We start from the raw sequence: 19266 nt of genomic DNA on the forward strand, positions 1-19266 counted from the left end.
TCTTGCATCGGTCACGATTAGTTTTACTTTTCAACTAACTTGGTGTCTGTCGTTATATTCATTAGACTCGCTTTCATGCGGCTAATTTGGCCCTATCATTATAACGTCGGGGATTGCGTACCTGCGGCGAAGGTGTTCGTTTAATTATAGCGACGAGAACCGGGCCCTGCGGCTAGTCCGTTGGCATTTTAGTGCCGAGTTAAATACCCTTATACTCGACATGCAAACATTATACGGGTAGCGGTTGTACTGCGAGCTGATAATAAGGCTTGTGGAGACCTCGGAAATCGACACCGCGATCTGCCTGCACTCAAAATCGCTATGAAAACCCGTTAAATAGAAGTAAAAGTAGCATGGAAACATAACTGCTTACTGAAAAATCGTTACGTTGAAGTTCGGTTGCAGAGACAGTAACTTGTATACATAAAATCAAGTTTAAAAATGTGGACGGATGAGTTATCTCTGACCAATAGAGTAATATAACCGCCTATAGTTTGGTGGGGTATTGCTATAATGTATATCCAAACAATCGTTGCAGACTCTGAATGTTACCTAGGTCCTTATCACAAAAATCATGCCGTCGATTCTAGCCAAGGTAAGTTTTGACGTGGAAATCGTAAGTCGTAAAATTTGGAGACTGCAGAAACCGTAACTTGTACACATAAAATCAAGTCTAAAAATATGGACGGATGACATTAGTCCTAAATATACATAATACAATATCTGAGAAAAGTATCAAGATGCGGCAATCAATGCAGCGATGATATAGCAATGGATGGATGATGTGGCACTATAGGCGTGGCGCTTGATGATGTGGCACAGATGACGTAGCAGATGAATGTTCCCTTAGGGGATGAAAATGGGCGTGGCAATTAGGATGACGTGGCGCTCTCTGATTGGGCGGTACCAAAGTTCCTTAGCTACACTACTCCTGTCTGAGAAAATAGTGTCATGTAACCTTCGAGTCCGCCGTGTTTATCAAAATCGAAATGAAATTCGCGTCCGTTAATTTGACGCCCATCCACACTTAAAGAAAGATTTTGAACATCAAAGTGTTTAAAGTTGAATGGATTTTTGGTCCGAACACCGTTAAATGTCGTGGTCTCGACTAAACCAATTACGATCTTCTTTGGCATGGTACCACTAACTAACTCTCTATCAATTTTCGACAAGCCCGTCGCGAACGTATGAGTTGACATTTGTAAGCGTATCCAGGGATACTTGGCAGTATTCTTCTGTAATACAGACTTGTGTGCTAAGCTTGCACTTTCAGCGATCTTCATCTGTTTGACATACACTTCCATTTCGAGTAAAACAATTTGTACATCTTCCGCATCACCAAGCAGACAGAAATTATCTTCGTTACGTGTAAATTTTAATTTCATGTCGACATTATCCAATATACATCTAGACCAGTGGTTCCCAACCTTTTTCGCTCCATCGCCCCCTTTTCAGGCTCAACACCGATCATCGCCCCCCAAATTTTGTGTACCGAAAATAGGGAATACAAATTGTAATCACCAGCGGGTTGACTAAAAAAAAATGGTCAAATTTTCGGCTCGATGTCTAATTTGACACACTTTTGTAACTAAATTTCAGTGGGTTGACTAAAAAAAAAAAAAAAAAAAAAAAAAGGTCAGCCGTTTTGACGCGCCATCGCTCCCCTATCGCCCCCTTCGCTATTTTCGCCCCCCATCGCCCCCTTTGTCCATTTTCGCCCCCCTGTCGCCCCCTTCGTCATTTTCGCCCCCCTAGACCGCCAAATCGCCCACGTTGGGAACCACTGATCTAGACTGTTCAAAAAGACCCATTCGAATTTTTCCGATCAACTCTAGTGGGGTGCTGTTTTTGGTAAGGTCTTTTCGTTTAACATATCCAGTATTCGCTGCACCAAGAACATCCATAGAGCCAGCGACATCTTTATAAAAACCTTGTCCTTGCACAAAACTCTCCGAGGCGCCGTGAGTATCATTCAACAACCGAGAGATATAAGCTTTGTAGGCATGACAATTATCCGAATTTGTGATAACCTCATTTGAAATAGTTACATCGATTTGTTTGAAAAGAGAATCCAACATGTTATTGACCAGGCCAACTTGCGTATCATTCGCTAAATCAGCTCCATCACGTTTAGTGAGCTTCAAACGTAATCTCAAGAATGTGTTTTGTAGATCCATATATCGATCCGTCCTTGGTAATTGTACTTCCATGACATTACCTAAACTATGGGGTTTGACGACGACATATTGCGATTCCTCAATACTGGTTTGCGTGTGGGGTATACTAAATATGTTTAATCCGGAGTTATGACATTCTCTGGAACCAGCATGCATTAACATAGTTCTTAGTCGAATATATCCTGTTGTTTACGACGATGTTTGGATGAAGTGTTCTTTGACTTTGTTTTTTTCCTTTTTATAGCCTTGGGGGTTAAAATTTTATCAATCACTCGACCGCCAGCTTGTTTACTTCTCTTGATAACACTAGACTTGATCGAGTTACCCCGTAATTAGGGCTGGGCAAAATCGAGTACCTGAGTGATTCGATTCTGAATCACGTAATATGCTTCGAGTCGAGTCGAGTAATCGAGTATCACTCATTATGACGTCACAATAGGATGTACCATGTCTAAGTCCAAATATGAACCTTTTATGCCACCACAAAGAACGTAATGCCTGTTATCCATCACATTAAAGATACTTTGGTATTTTTTTGACCATACCGATTTCATTGCACTTCTTAACAATTTTTTTGGATGATAATGACTTCGGAAACGTGTTATTTCCAGTAACGTTCGTAGCTTTAAACTGTGCCTGGTATGCTCAAACACGGCCAATCAAGGTTTCACGACTTCCTCAGTGGAAAATAGCAGGGTTGTAATGACTCGAGTCAGACTCGAGTCACGATTTTTTTGTGACTCGACTTGACTCGAGTCATTTTCTTGAAATGGGAAAATGACTCGACTCGACTCGAGTCAATATTTGGATTGACTCGACTTGTACTCGAGTCATTACGCATGACTCGACTCAAGTCATTGACTCGGCTTATTTTATATGACTTGAAGGTGAAGAAATTTGGAAATTACAATGGTTAGATCAACGCATGTGACGAATTCTGTCGACATCGCTATTTGTCACCACTGCTTTCGTTGCACTCGTCTGATATCAGATATGCCGCCGTAAAAACAAAAGACAATGGTACATAGTAGCAAAGAGCAATGCATTGTACAAAATAATCCCGTGGTGAAGAGGTAATAGTACTCAAGACTTTTCAATTATACAAGCAAACAATCGAAGCAAAGTCCAATTAGAGCCAATGAAATGACTCAGATGGTCAAGTAGCCTACTTGGAAGAGACTGATAAGCTCATGTGTAGATTTGAAGGCGATGATTCTTTGTATTTTTGGGCGACTAGAATGGATGAGTATCTAATGCTCTTCAGTGTGGTTCAAAATTGTTTTTCAATTCCTGCATCTAATGCACCAGTGGGACGTGTATCCAGTGGATTTGGATTATTCTAAGGCCATGCCGCCTCAACATATATGAGAATCTCCTTTCCACTTTATATTTTTCAAGTATAACTCATTGATTTGATCTGCTGTCTGTATAAACACACAATACCCTCCGTCAATTTGACGTTTTGTTAGATATGTGCATTGTGCACGTGAGTAATAATGAATGGCTAATGTTGTGTGATGTTTGTACAATAGGGCCGATCAAAAATAACTTCCTTTTTATTCTACATGGTGGCTACTTGATAAAATTGTTACGTTGCATAAAAAGAACACTGAATCTGGCTTAATTTTAAATAGTGGAATCAATGATATGAGAGGAGAAAATATTGGATTTGAAAATACATGGAGTATTTTTAGTGAGAAATGATTTCATATAATATAATTACATACTAGTAGTAAGTCGACTATTTTTTCATATTCAAAATATTCCACTCTAATAACTTCGCTTCTTCTAGTTGGAATTGAGCCAAATTTGCTATGAATCATACTTTTACACAATCTAACAATATCATGAGGTAGCAGGTAAAATTCGAAAGTCTCTTTGTAATTAATTCAAAATATTTTCTCTTAGCATTGCTTTCTACTGGTTGGAATTGAGCCAAATTTAAGTTCTTTCAGATAATCTAACAATTTTAAGAAGTAGCCTCCTTTTTAAGATTCTGCCCTCATTTTTGAGAATTTTTGGTAAATGTAGGGAAAATTCGACTAAGATAACAGTAAATCAGCACTAAAGTAACGCTCCGGCGACTACTTCCGGAGCTGAGCAGGAAAGTTGACATTTTTCTGGTCAACCACCTGATTTAATGTGAAAGCAAAACCGTACCTCTACATAAACGTTTATTTGTTGATTCTCTACCAGCTTGTATCTAGACGTGAATTCGTAGGTTCTCTATCAGATAGTATGTAGACGTGAATTCGTTAATTCTCAATAAGCTATTTGTGAGCGGTCGTCGATGTGCTAGTAATAAAAACTGAGTGCTTGCATTTGTGATATATCAGACTGACAGATATTTGATTTAAAGTTCTAAGATTAGTAAAGTTATCGTGTTGGCGGCCTGTCTCGTCTATCTGTAGCATCGGTAAATGAGGCCAGGAACTGTCCGTTAACTGCCTAAATAAACATGTGCCAAGACTATGATAGGGACAAAATAAGCATGTTTGGCAAGCAAGGAATTCGATATCACCCAAGCAGGATTGAAAACATAAGTTGAACATGACTTCAATACTGTGACTTGGACTCGACTCGAGTCATAACACTATGACTCGGACTTGACCCTTAAAACGGTGACTTGGACTCGGACTCGAGTCGGTGATGAATTGAAAATGACTCGACTCGACTCGAGTCAAAACCACAAAAGTCAGATTGACTCGTGACTCGGAACCATGTGACTTGGTTACAACCCTGGAAAATAGTATCAAAACCATAATTCTCGTCAGTAAATTAACTTTCAGTTGCGAGGACCGTATAATTTCAGTACTCGAAAAAATCGTATTTTACTACTCGACTCGAATCATTAAAATTACTACTCGATTCAGATTCGAGTACTCGAATCATTTTGCCCAGCCCTACCCGTAATAGATCTCTCGCTATTTCACCTCCAGTCCGTAACAATTGACCACCGGCGTATTTCGCAATAGGTGTCACTAAACGACCGAGTGATTTAAACAAACTCCCGATACCGGAACCGGCTTGAACTCCACCACTAAAATATCCATAACCATCGCCTGTCTGGTTATAATGACGATGGACAGAATGATGATCACACGTGAAAACAACTTTCATAATCGCTTCCTAATGTTAAATGCCTATACCAACCCAGGCACCGGTCGAGCGGAAGGGGGGGTCAAAAGGGTCACCGGTTCTACACGAGTTTCGCGGCACCGGTCGAGCGGGCCCTATACTACCCCGGCCACCCCCATAGCGATCTACTATACTACTGACATGACCCCTAAAAAACCCAAACTAACTATTGGCACACCAGCCAGGATTTCGAAATCGCGTGGTAATTTTGTAAAAAGTGCCTTGGCGAGTTGGACCGAAGAAATCTTTTTCGTATCTCAATGTCGTAAAGGTGACCCTCCTACTATAAAAAGGACATGACTCAGTCCAAAGCAACTCTACTCTAGCACCTCACGTCATCAGGGGTTGTAAAGATGCGAGCAGGGCGTCAGATGCATCAAATTTGGACGCATGGATCGCCAGCTCTAGGACTACAAAGTTTGCTGCTTTTAGCCGACTCTACAGTACGCTTGTCGGTGCATTCATCCGTGTCTCACATCTTGCGCATCTATCCGTGGGTTGGCAATCTACAATACGATTTCAGATCACGATGCTGCATCGTTACTTCGTCTGGCTAACTAACCAGACCACTGGATATTATATAACATCTTATCTGACAAAGCACGGTTTTGTTTTTACTCCTCATCCTAATTCCTACGTCATTCGATATAAATAATATTATTTCTTTAATTATATACTATATACGCAAATCCAACACGTGCATATATTATAGTACTTTTTCAACGACATACTGCACCCTATCCCTAATCCTAACCCATAGGAAAATAGGTAAATAACATTTTACATTTCCAATTATGTCTCTTCATTGTATCGCATTTTTTGTGGTGTATTGAACTGATAAAATTGCTAATAAACCAATGATGATGAATTACGTGAGCCATAATTACCGAGCATACAAAACACGCTTATATTACGTCACTATGACATCTTAGAGATAGTGTAATGGTTATGCGTCCGGCTTCTCGAGCGGTAGGTCGTGGGTTCGATTCCCGGCCGGGTCATACCAAAGACTCGAAAAATGGTATCCGCAGCTATCCTGCTAGGCGCTCAGCAATCACGGATAGCATGGAGGAGAAAAAAAAAACGGGTGCGCAGACTAGATGACCTCATGGGGCCGTATCGCAAGTCCGTCGTCAAAGCATCTCGATGGTGCAGGCGAAAAAGAATATCATATCTCTCTCTCTCTCTCTTACATAGCATACCATGTAGTATGTACGTACGCACATAAACGCATTTATTACTACACAATCTGAACTAGACTTGAATTGTTGTTAAATACTACGCTACGGTTGTCAAGGAGCACGGTTGGATTTATGATTATTCAATTACATGTTCAACAGCAGCAATTGTAATTGTAATGTAATTGAAGCATGCAAGGAGTAATTGTAATTGTAATTTGTTATTTTTAGCATGGAGTAATTGTAATTGTAATGTAATTGAAACATGCATGAAAGTAATTGTAATTGTAATTGAACTGAAATAATGTAATTGATCCAACTCTGTACCAGAGGTGTAATCTCTAAGTGGTAATGATATAATAAATAATTAATAAACCCATAGTAATCTCTGTATTGCAGAAGTGTATTCGGCAGTAGTAAACATCGTCAACGCCAACTATAGATAACTAACCTACGTAGGTTAGTTATCTATACGCCAACACACGAAAGAATACTACTGACAAAATTCTTGATGATTTCAAGACTGAGAGTCTGCACCGACCGGACTTCCAAGTTAACCCTCAAATGAGAAAGGTTAAAGTTAAGGATTATTTAAAAGGAAATTACCGAGAGGTATTGGAAACTCAATTGATAGAAGAAATAGGCTTTCACGGTCACAAAGAGCAAGATACCTTGTCGATCGATCAGCTTATAATGTCAATTACTGGAGAGACCAATTCCTCACAACCAGACGAACATTCGGTCATAGGCATTGTCGCGTCTGCGGGATCGGGTAAAACCACTCTCATGCGTAGATTAGCGAGAAAATCACTCGATACAGCCTCCCTAACACAAGAGTCCAAACAAGCAGTCTCGAAAATGATACATTTTACCGAATTGAAAGACATCCCATACGCTGGTTATGTGAAACCATCTACATTTATCTTCGAAGGACTTTTCAGAAATGAGTCAGATGAGGAAAATGCTTATCAGTGGTTGCTGGAAAACCAAACGAATGCCGTTTTATATTTCGACGGTCTTGATCAGGCTACGTGGAAGATAGACAATGGTACAAATTACAATACAATTAATCCATTCTCCCATGCGGATACAGCAACGATCATGTACAACATACTCTCAGGTAATCTCTTTCCCCAGATGAAAATCGTCTTCACAGCACGCGAATTTAGAGTGTCAGAGTTACCTGCGGAGGCACGACCGAGCGACATCATTACTCTCTCAGGATTGACGCAAAATGACGCAGAAAAGCTTTTCGTGTTTTTAATCGGAAAAGGTGGTGCTGAGGCCTGGGAAAATATTCGTAGCATGTCGCCCAGGCTACTCAACTTGGTGTCAGTTCCCGTGTTCCTGATTTTAACAGCAGTTGTAATGGCGAGAGATCCGACGAGACCTCCGCCGAATACAGTTACCGAACTGTACAGAAGAATCATTGCCGCTCTTCGATACGTCGAAAACATCCGACAGCGTGACAAAATAGACAAAATATTATCAAAATTGAAGGAAATGGCTTTTCGAGGAATGGAAGAAGGGCGAGTCGTATTTTATCAGGAGGATTTGCAAAAGTTAGGTTTGTCTACCGAAGAGGTTCAGGACTTGATTATGAAGGTTCCCGGCAACAATCTGCTCAGTCGACATTTAATGGAGGGTGACTTTGTCTTCTTCTTCTGTCATCAAAGCATACAAGAGTTCCTTGCAGCAAGCTTCATAGCTCATATGACAGCTGAAGAATTCTCTCAATTCGACGGAAAACATCTCCACGAAAGTCGATGGTCGGTCGTTCGCAGATTTGTTTCCGGACTCGTTTACGAACAATCAACGGATCAACTCCATAAAAGTGAGTCATTGTTAAACTGAGCCTCCATATTGCGACAAGTTTATATCTGATATAACCGTATTCCTGAAGAACAAGAAAATTGTCGTTATTTTTTCTTGCTGGTGTGAGACATATGAAAAGATAATGCGCGAAGTCGCAATATCACTGGTCTTCCATAAATTCTGCCTGTGGTGGTCCTAGGCTTTGCGTGGAGGGGGGCTGGTCAAAACGTCCAGCAGAGCCTCCTATTCCACCCAACCCCTCTAACCACATACTGCACCACTATATATTGCATGTCTACCGACCCCCTGATACTCACTTTGCATCGGGATGTAGCTATTTACTATAAAATCGATCACAAAGCTTATACCTAACAGGCAACTGTGTCTTTCGAGTTTAAGATGTGCCATTCATGTGTGAAAGGCATTACAAATACAGTGGAATAACGGAAACTCTCGAAGAAAAAGTTCAAAAGTTTGTCCCACCGCTCCGACAAGCAGTGTCTCCTACTGCTGAGCAATCTAAAAGCAACATATAATAGGGTCCTCCTTTCCTCATTTTGGACAATCCGTCCTCGTTCACAACTTTTAGAGCTACGTATTGTTACGCATACCGTCAAGACGGTGAACAAAACAATCACTTCGGTAGCCTACTACTTGTTTCGTCACAGTCCCGGACCAATTGGAAAAACGGCGAGTTTTCGTTCGATCAATTCGCTCGCTGTCCGAGACAGCGCCATTCACCTGGAACTTTACACGACGATCTACAATCGCATTCATTGTTACGCATTTTCGGGTATATAAACCCACGGGCCTTGACATCTGAGATTCACCACAACGCCTAACGTGCCACTCTCTGCTGCAATACATCCGTACCGAGTGAAACTGTAGGTTAAGAAGCCGCCAACCTAGCGACAGCCAGTTGCCAGTCAGCTATCTACTGCTTCATGCACGACACAGCCTTACTGTCAGAACGTCAACACATGCGCGATGAACGTTACAAGTTAACTGCTCTGGAATGTATATGTATCGAGAATAAATTGCGTGTTGTTCACAAAAACTCATTTTCACAAAACAACAGCAGAATTCGCATTGATCGTGAAGCAGACTGTTGCCAAATCTCAACTGTAATCCAACATCTGTTTACACCTTTTTGAATTTTAACCCTGAATGCTGAAGACCTGAAATGAGCAGAAAATCGTCAATTTTTCAAAATGACATAACTTTTGACCCCGGGGATCAATTTTCATCAAATAAACTTTACTGTGTTCGAAATTAACTCATCTATGCATGTACCAAATTTCTGAAGATTTGGGAATGTGGTGGATCCAACTTTTGTTGTCCAGGTTGGGAATGGCCTAACTATTATTCTTGTTGATGGATTAATAGCCGTATAATTTCAGCACAGGTACTCAAAAAATGGTCAGAATCAAATCATTGTGCTCAGGCCCACTCGACAACCCCAATGTAGTGTGTGAGACTCGTCCACCCCCAAATAATCAGAGCCACGATATTTCCATGTTGCTGGCGGGTAACTGAACGGGGTGAACGCAGTGCTATGCAACCAACTGCAGAAGAGCTTGACATTATTCTCTTTATTAACAAATGGTGTCGATTATGAAAAAAAATGCTGCGAACAATACGTTACGTTCTCGGAATAGAATTGAAAGGAAACGTCGCAAATCGTAATAGGTGAGGAACTGCATCCGATCGAAAACAACAAAATCAAAAATATTTTAGAGCCTAGGTCCGAACTTGAAATTCCCTTGTCATGCCTTGAAACGAGGTGACCTCGCCGCCCTCCGCGAGATGGTCTCCGTAGTACACGATTCTGAAAGAAGTTTGTAAAAACGAATGCTCCAACGCTCGGACGAATAGAGAATATTCTGCCTTTTCAAATTGAATTATAATTTTAATTGGAGCTGCACAGTTATTTTTCGAAATTATATTAGTATTACGTTAACGCTACAGTTTTTGCTATATTAGATCAGAATTATAATAATGCCTACACGTTTTTTTCACAATACAGTAGAATTAGAATAACAGTAACACAAAGTTAACCAAATTATTGAGATTGAAATTATAGTTGAAGTTTTTTTCTACATTTACATTAATAGCAACAATTTTGTTTCAACGAATTACATTGGAATTAGAATTATAGCTACACAGTTCTTCCCAAATTACATCGGAATTGAAATAACACCATTTTACCAAGTCGCATTGGAATTACAATCATGGCTACAATTTTTTTGCGCAAATTACATTAAAACTACAACAATAGTCGTAAAAACATTACCAAGCTATATTGTAATTGAAATATAGCTACACAGTTCTTCTAAAATTATATTGGAATTGAAATAACACAATTTTACCAAGTTAAATTAGAATTACAATTATGGCTACAATTTATTTGCGCAAATTATATTAAAACTACAACAATAGTCTCAAAAACATTACCAAGCTATATTGTAATTGAAATTATAGCTACACAGTTCTTCTCAAATTACATTGGAATTGAAATAACACAATTTACCAAGTTACATTGGAATTACAATCATAGCTACAATTTTTTTCTTCAAAAATTACATTAGAATTACAACAATAGTCTCAAAAACATTACCAAGCTATATTGTAATTAAAATTATAGCTACACAGTTCTCCTCAAATTACATTGGAATTGAAATAACACAATTTTAGCAAGTTACATTAGAATTACAATAATAGTCACACAGATATTACCAAATTATATTGTAATTGGAATTATAGCTACACATTTTTTTTCAAATTAGATTAGAATTAGAATTACCAATCTCGCGAAAACTTGGAAATTGAATAAATTCCGTTAATGCCGATCAGAGTTTGTTCTCACAAGCACAAGAGCACCAAACTTGGCTCGATTCGGACGTTACAATTATCCTTTATTTTAGGTGAAGCAGAAATTCGATTAGAATTAAAACGAGAGCGCATTCCACAAATTGGATTAAAATTGGATTATCACCAATTCTCTCTAATTAATCTAACAAGGATCCAACTGGAATTATGTGGCTGTCCAATTCTGCTCCAAAGACTGCATTTTTCGAAACAAACCTGTACGTCCCCGCCGCCTGATTGGCCGGAATGTCCCATTCGATTGTCACGTGGCTCTCGTCCGTGGTCGGGTAACTGGAACCCAACTGTTCGTTTTCAGACATACTCAAAATTCCTTTCCTGGTCAGTTTCTTGACGAGGCTGCACGCATTGAATTATTGATAACAAGATCAGTTGGGAGATTCTTTTGACGTTAAAATATGTCAAAATTGGAGCGTTAGGTCACAATTTGTTAAAATTGTTTACTGAGTCAAAATTTTTATTTTCGTTTGTATCGTAGATTTTGCAATAAATCGACCTAATTATCAGACAGGTAGCTAACAATCTAGATAGTTGGCGATCAACTAACTTCAGGCTTTGGAGTAGTTCTAGTTCTATTGGTGCAATTTAGAAAAAAAAACATAGTTGGCGAACAGCTGGAAAACACATATGGCCGTTTGGCGTGAATCGTGATACGGGAGTTCAGTTGCGAGTTATAAAAAGTAAGAGTAAGTCTAATTCTAGTTGTAGTTGCGCATTTTAAAAAGAGAGTATATAGTTCTAGTTCTACTTGTACTTGCGCGGTATCAAAATCCAGTATTTTGTACAAATCTGATTTATTACAAATTCTGTTGATTCTATCTCACTTGGAATTATCAAATCCGTGCTCTTGATCGAGATCGTTGTCCGAAAATTGCCCGTTATTCACGAGAGCCTCCAAGCGTTCCAGATTGATTCTATACCCGGTGGCGGCCGCGATCAAGTTGAAAATCCCGTCGATCACGGTGAGCTCAGGCCTGTGAAGCATGTCTCTTTGCGGCTGCCGTAATTACCTTACACAAGCGCCATTCGCTCACCTCGAGACGTTAGCGTTGTCGAGTCTGTGCCAGCGGAATTTCGTCTCCCAGTCCGCGTCCGTGAATTCCACCTGCCAGCCGCCCTTGTCGGCGTCCAGACGCTGGACTTCGAGGTAAGTCTTTCCTAGCTGGAAAAAGAAATGAGGTGGCGACCGTAACTGGGCAGAAAATTTCAAAATCAGATTATGGTTGGAAATACGGGTAGACATTTTTCTCCGAATTCGATTACAATTAGAATTATAGATACAAAGTATTTTCTCTAGATTATATTAGAGTTATAATTACAGCTATACAGTATTTTTTGCAAAGTAGATTGGAGCTAGAATAATAACTACACAGTATTTTCGAAATTAGATTGGAGTTGAAATTACAGGTTTACACCTATACAGCAATTCTCCAAATTAGATTACAGTTAAAATTACGGCTACAGTGTTTTTTGTTCAAATTAGATGAGAATTAAAATGACAGTCACATATTTTTCTTAATTATTTGCCCAAATTTGAAATTGAATTCAATTCCTAATCAGAAATAAATAAATAAACAAAAATCACGTTCAGCTCATATCAAATCATTTGTTCTCATGGCAAATGTCTGTGCACTGAGCTTGGCTCGTTTCGCACTGTACAGGTAGGGCTTTTCAAATATGACTTTCTTTCTCAAATCGCACTGGCTACTTGATAAAATTGTTAGGTTACCTAATTTAACCCTACACACCAAAATTGGTTCAATTCCAACCAGTAGCTGCATTGCTACAGGAGAAGAAAGTTTCTAATTATTATATAAAAATTAATAGCAAAAAATTTGAAAATTTTCTGTTCACCCCATGCAAGTGTTAGGTTGTCTATAGAAACGATGTTCACCAGATTTGGTTTAATTCCAACCAGTGGAAGCGGAGTTATTGCCGTCGAAAAATAGTATTGGGTGTGGGCACCACTATAATAAATAATTAAAGAATCAGTCACCGTAAATACTATTTTATTCATAATCCAGATTTTCCGACGGCAATAACTCCGCTTCCACTGGTTGGAATTGAACCAAGGTAAGCATCGGCCGTTTCTCGTCATCACGGTTCGAAGGCAGATTCTATATACAGTCAGACTCTCTGAGCACTGTAAAGTCCGGGAAGAGTATGGCTTCGGCCTTCATATTCCCAAACGAGCACTCACTGAATGGACTTGATCCAGCAGATGAGTTTCAAATGAGGCATGACGAAAGGCTTGCCTGCTCAAAACAAGAGGCTGTGGGAGAGCAGCTGGGGGATGCGGCCGCAGACGTACCTTCAGCCAGCTACTTACAAGTCTCGCCTGCTATACTGTGGGAAGTCGAGTGGCAGTCGGCATACCCAACAGTTTCAGGCATTCTGGTACGACCTGGCTGGCAACCAGGTCCGAAATGCCTGATCTGTACTCTGTAACCAACAGATTCCTAGGCAGGGGTTTTTCACCGGGTGCTCCGGTTTCCCCTGTGCGAAAATGGAACTAGAGATAAAAAGAGAAACAGAGAGAAACACAAGACAGACACCCAGAAAACCAGAAAGCGGGGAAACAAATGGTACTCATGACCATTTGGGAACCCGAACTCTGAGAAAGAACATCGCCGAGGGGGAGTAGGCTGCGGCCCTCCGGACCCTCACAAAAAAAAATGAACATCGTTTCTATAGACAACCTAACACTTGCATGGGGTGAACAGAAAATTCTCAAATTTTTTGTTATTTATTTTTATATAATAATTAGAAACTTTCTTCTCCTGTAGCAATACGGCTACTGGTTGGAATTGAACCAATTTTGGACCGGCTTGCCGAGCATTAAATTTGGTAAAACGGGTATCAATCGAAAGCTGACTCAGCACTGATTACGAAAATATAAATTTTATTGCGCTGGTGGCTCTGGAACTCCCACAATCAGCCTCGAATTTTTCATTGTTATGAAGATTGGCATTCGGACGTAACAATGCTGTCTATCTCTTTTGCTCTTGAACTACTCTCTCGTTTCGCCGGACAGCATTGTTGCGCCCCAATGCCAATCTCCATAACAATGAAACATTCGAGGCTGATTGTGGGAGTTCCAGAGCCACGAGCGCAATAAAATTTATATTTTCGTAATCAGTGCAGAGTCAGCTTTCGTAAATGACTGCCAAATTGCGTGTAGCCAAATGGAAATAGAGACGTGAATCAATTTCACTGAGGCTTGAGATGTACTTGTGTCAACACCATATAGGACACAGACTTGGACAACTAGATAATTCTAGTTGTCTAATTTCACTAAATTAGAGCGAAATGCCAGTAATCTAATTATAATCTAATTTGTGAAATGCTTCCATGCTCTAATTCTAATTCTAATCTAATTTGTGAAATGTTCTTATGCCCTAATTCTAATTCTAATCTAATTTGTGAAATGTCCGTATTCTCTAATTCTAGTTCTAATCTAATTATTGTTTTCCTGAAAATGCCTCTTTGTCCGATGCATATTGCACTATTGCAGTGAGTTAAAAAGAATATCCCTCTTGCGCAGGGAAATCCAGTGCCAAGCCGCCATCGCCTTACTTACACCATGCAGTCATAGTAGATATTATGAGTTATGACGAATAATAGCCTGCTAGAGCAGCTTGTAGTCTGCGTCTCTGCGAACAACATTCTAGTTTCTAAAAGTTTACGTTAGTACATCGCCATTCTGACTAACATGGGCGATGCCCACGGTTACCATAAAAGAAGTAATATTTTATTAAAGTATAGTAAAAATCGAGCCAAGCTTGGTTTACAGAAGGTAACCATTCTCATGGTTATGGGAATGCACTGTCGTTTTTGTTTATTAAACAAAAATATGTGGCGCTTATCGCCTTTTGCACCACGCACTGTGATTTGATGTGAACTACATTTTGCTGTATTCATTTCCCATTACAATTTCATTAAATTACCAAGTTTTTGCGAACTAAGTAGCTCTAATTCTAATCTAATTTGAAAGAAGCTGTGTTGCTCTAATTCTAATTCTAATCTAGTTTGAAAAAAACTGGGGAGCTCTAATTCTAATTCTAATCTAGTTCAGAAAAGCTGAAGATTTTCTAGTTGTCCAAGTCTGATAGGACACTATGGTTTGTTTACATCTGTTGTAACACATCATTGATTAAACCATAGAGATCGCAAATAACACTAGATCGTCAAAATGAAGCCTTGCGACAAAGTTTCGGAGGGATATTGGTTGTTGTTTCGTGGTGGGTTGATATTAGGGGGGTGCGGTGACTGGATAAGATCATAAAATGTTAAATTTGACACACTTAGGATTATCCAATCATTTCAAAACTTGGGCAGATGAAAGATAACATTTAATAGTACAAAGATCAACAAAAATAAATTTTTAGATATTTTTTTCATTTTGGGGGTAGTCTAGCCCATTAAATTAGGTAACCTAACAATTTTATCAAGTAGCCAGTACGATTTGAGAAAGAAAGTCAATTTTGAAGAGCCCTACTGTACAGTTTTCCTGTAGCATTTTCAGGATAAATGACATTAGAATTGACATGAGAGCATTATCTAATTCTTCCAAGTCGCAATTTCACATCACAAATCACCCACCGACCTTCATATTATGCCGAGGGTTTGACCCGTAAAACTTGACCGTGACACCAGTTCCTGTCTTGTACGATTCTTTGGCGTCCACCATGACGTCCCCATAGTTTTTGCCTGCCGGGAGACGGTCCGGTCTGGGGTGTGGTAGGAGTTCGATCTGCTTTTGGAGGATGTTGTCCGGGGTGGGGCCAGGGTCAGCTGAATGCATTGTAAATTTGTTACGGTAGGCAATCAGAGGCGGACTTGTACAAGCTATTGGATTTTCAAAATTTGTTTTCGTAGACACAGACAGTGCAGAGTAGGATGGATTCGGGTTCCGAAATCGAGATTTTAGAAGATTTCAGATGTAGATTTTGAAAAGGATATATATTTTAGATGACAATGCGATGCTTGTAAACTCCCATGCTCATCGCCGTACGAACCTGGCGTTCCGTTGACCAAGTTTCCGACCAAGTTTGAAAATCTGCTGACATAAGCCGCGTGCGAGTGGGGGCCGAATATGGTAGAGGCGCCCTCGTATCTTTGAGCCTGAAACTCCTCGAATGTAGCGATGTAGTGCGTGTATACGTTAGACAGGCCCGCGATCACCACCTACGAAAAGAGGCGGTCTAAGTATAGTTAAAATTGTTGGCGTAATTACTTCCACTCAATTGCAAGTAGAAATAACTATTTCAAAGACACAACAGAACACCCATGGTTCTTCGGCAACAAAATATTTAAATGTGCAGCTATAACTACATTAGGAACAAAAACTACTCAATTTTCAAAACTAGAACTACTCATTTCACAAAATTCAAAACTAGATTTAGAACTAGAACTACTTATTTTTCAAAATTCGCAGCTAGAACCAGAACTACTCACTCTTAAAAATTCGCAGCTAGAACTACAACTGGAACTACTCATTTTATAAAATTCGCAACTTGAACTAGAACTACTCGCTTTTCAAACTTTGCAGCTAGAACTAGAACTATTCATTTTACAAAATTCACAACTAGATTTAGAACTAGAATTACTCACTTTTCAAAATGCGAAACTAGAACAAGAGCTACTCCAAACAACCAGTAGTTGATTTACTGTCAATTGACTAGATTGGTAGTTTGTGCAAATCCGACAGACGTAGTCCATCCAGGACTTCCCCTCACCTTTGTGTCAGAAGGCATGCCGAGTTGCTGCGCCTTGGCTTTGACGGCGTCCTTCAGTCTTCTACCTGCCATGGTCGTAAACTCCCCGGGAACGGCGGCTATGACCAGCTGTCCGACTCGTAGCAGTTGCACATCGACCACGGACGGGTGCCACGCGTACGGGATGTCCATGTCTGCGGATAGGAATCGAATCATTCCCACAGATCGCCAAACATTTGAGCATGATAACTAGGAAATTTTCATCTTTCCAAAATTGGATTAGATTTAAGGTTACTGAATTAGCAAAAATCAATCTCAACAACAACAACAATCAGGTTTACTAATATTTTCATCGTTCCAAAACATCACAAAACTGCGATACAATGAAAAAATAGGAAGGTGTCGAAACAACTTGGAGTAGCCTACAAGATCAGACAACCACCTTAGCCTAGGCGAAGTAAGGTGAGTGTCTGATCTTAAAGGCTACTCCAAGTTGTTTCGACACCTTCCTATCTTTTCATCAGAATTGATTCTAATAAGCAAGAGAATAGCAAATGTCTTTACAGCAGGGCTGGCCAACCTTTTCAGCCAAAGAGCCACATTCGATTAACGAAATATTGTGCGGGCCACCAGCCGCGCGAAGCGCGAAAATTTTTTGAAGTTCATAGGTCAATAATATTGTCACATGACTATATTTCGTGCCTGCTGTATATCGCTAGGCTACGTCTTCGAGGACTGGGTTATTCGGCGCATGGACTTATCGATATCGAAAGCTGCGACCAACATGCGTCGATCATTTTCGCGCCTATAGTTTTCATAGTCGACGGTCTTACTGCGAGCGCAAACGCAAGATCGCATATATTGAACGACACTTTGTCTCGTAATCGCGAATATAGTTAGACTCAATCTGATACATTAGGTGTTCTTCCATTTTCACAAAAGGGCAACAATATTAAAAACAAGAAATCGAGTGACAACATGTTGCGCTAAGCTTGTAGAAAATTTTTACTTTTGATAAATCCATCGCAAATTATTCTTCTTTATTGTAGTGTACGAAGATATACCAATATGTGACTCGCTGATGGATCTGTCAATGCGTCGGAACTGATATTTTAGTCATCACATCTCAAGTGTTGCGGCCAGACTAATCAATTTTTTGGTTGGCCTTGCAAGTTCACAATCTGTGCAATCCATTTTTGATGATATTAGAAATTTCGGAAATCACCTCGCCGTCCACTCAAAACCTTCACGCGGGCCACGGGTTGGCCGGCCCTGCTTTACAGTTTCGCACGATACAATTCTCATTTAGCATTTTCACGAAAAGCAGAATTAGAGTTAAAATTACACATATACAGTATTTTTCAAAATTACATTAAACGTACAATTACAGCTACACAGTTTTATATCAATATTACATTAGAGTTAAAATTACAGAATACCCATATTTTTTCCAAATTAAATTAGAGGTAAAATTACAGACTACTCGGTATTTTTCCAAATTAGATTAGAGTTAAAATTACAGCGATACGCAGTATGTCTTCCAAATTAGACTAAAATTACAATTACAGCTACACAGTTTTATATCCATATTAGATTAAAGTTAAAATTGCAGCATACCCAGTATCTTTTTCCAAATTAGTTAGAGTTAAAATTACAGCTATGCAGTATTTTTTCAAATTAGATTACAGGTAAAATTACGGCTAGTTTTCTTTGGTTCAAATTAGATTAGAATTAGAATGACAGCCATTCATTTTTTACAATTACCTTAGCATTAGAATGAATGAATTTGCAAAAATGTGAAATGGAATTTATTTACGAATCAGAAATAAATGAATAAATAAACAAAAATCAATTTCAGTTCGTATCAAATCATTCGTTCTCATGGGCACAAGAATGGCAAATGTCTGTACACTGAGCTTGGCTCATTTCGCACTGTTCCGTTCTCCTGTAGCATTTTCAGGAAAACCAGAAATTACAGTAGAATTAAAGGGAGAGCATAGCGAAGTATTTCAGGAATTAGATTACCGACATTTCGCTTTAATTAGTCTAATCATGCAATTAAAATTATCTCCTTCTCAAAGGCCCAATACCACATTACAAATCACCCACCGACCTTCATATTATGCCGAGGGTTCGATCCATAAAACTTGTCGGTGAGACCACTTCCTGTCTTGTACGATTCTTTGGCGTCCACCATGACGTCCCCATAGTTTTTGCCTGCCGGGAGTCGGTTCGGTCTGGGGTGTGGTAGGAGTTCGACCTTCGAGTTCATAACATTGTTGGGTTATTATTTTTATCTGAACAAGTCACACACAATTAACAATGCGATAAGACACAATGCGATGTCATGAACAG

General features: G+C 39.5%; 1 protein-coding gene across 5 annotated transcripts in view; it reads right to left on the bottom strand.

The window, feature by feature from the left end:
• Window positions 1–17118, bottom strand: part of LOC145458463 (putative neutral ceramidase C) — a 53424-nt gene extending 36306 nt beyond the window's left edge. The window contains exons 1-7 of one of the 5 annotated variants that reach the window (XM_080336838.1): window positions 16933–17118; window positions 16213–16381; window positions 15797–15988; window positions 12229–12352; window positions 12019–12168; window positions 11393–11533; window positions 9886–10136 (exon numbers count right to left, since the gene is read on the bottom strand). In XM_080336838.1, coding sequence (XP_080192964.1) covers window positions 10049–10136; window positions 11393–11533; window positions 12019–12168; window positions 12229–12352; window positions 15797–15988; window positions 16213–16381; window positions 16933–17103 — 1035 coding nt within the window. In that variant the 5' untranslated portion in view covers window positions 17104–17118 and the 3' untranslated portion in view covers window positions 9886–10048. Of the gene's footprint in view, window positions 1–9885; window positions 10137–11392; window positions 11534–12018; window positions 12169–12228; window positions 12357–15796; window positions 15989–16212; window positions 16382–16932 lie in introns of those variants that run through there. The other 4 variants (XM_080336840.1, XM_080336839.1, XM_080336836.1 and 1 more) reach the window with 4 other exon arrangements.
• Between the last annotated feature and the right edge of the window lie 2148 nt (window positions 17119–19266).

This window comes from Botryllus schlosseri, chromosome 16 (assembly GCF_051294905.1).
Source record: "Botryllus schlosseri isolate E-star chromosome 16, Bs_hap1, whole genome shotgun sequence".
In the NCBI taxonomy this organism is placed as follows: domain Eukaryota; kingdom Metazoa; phylum Chordata; class Ascidiacea; order Stolidobranchia; family Styelidae; genus Botryllus; species Botryllus schlosseri.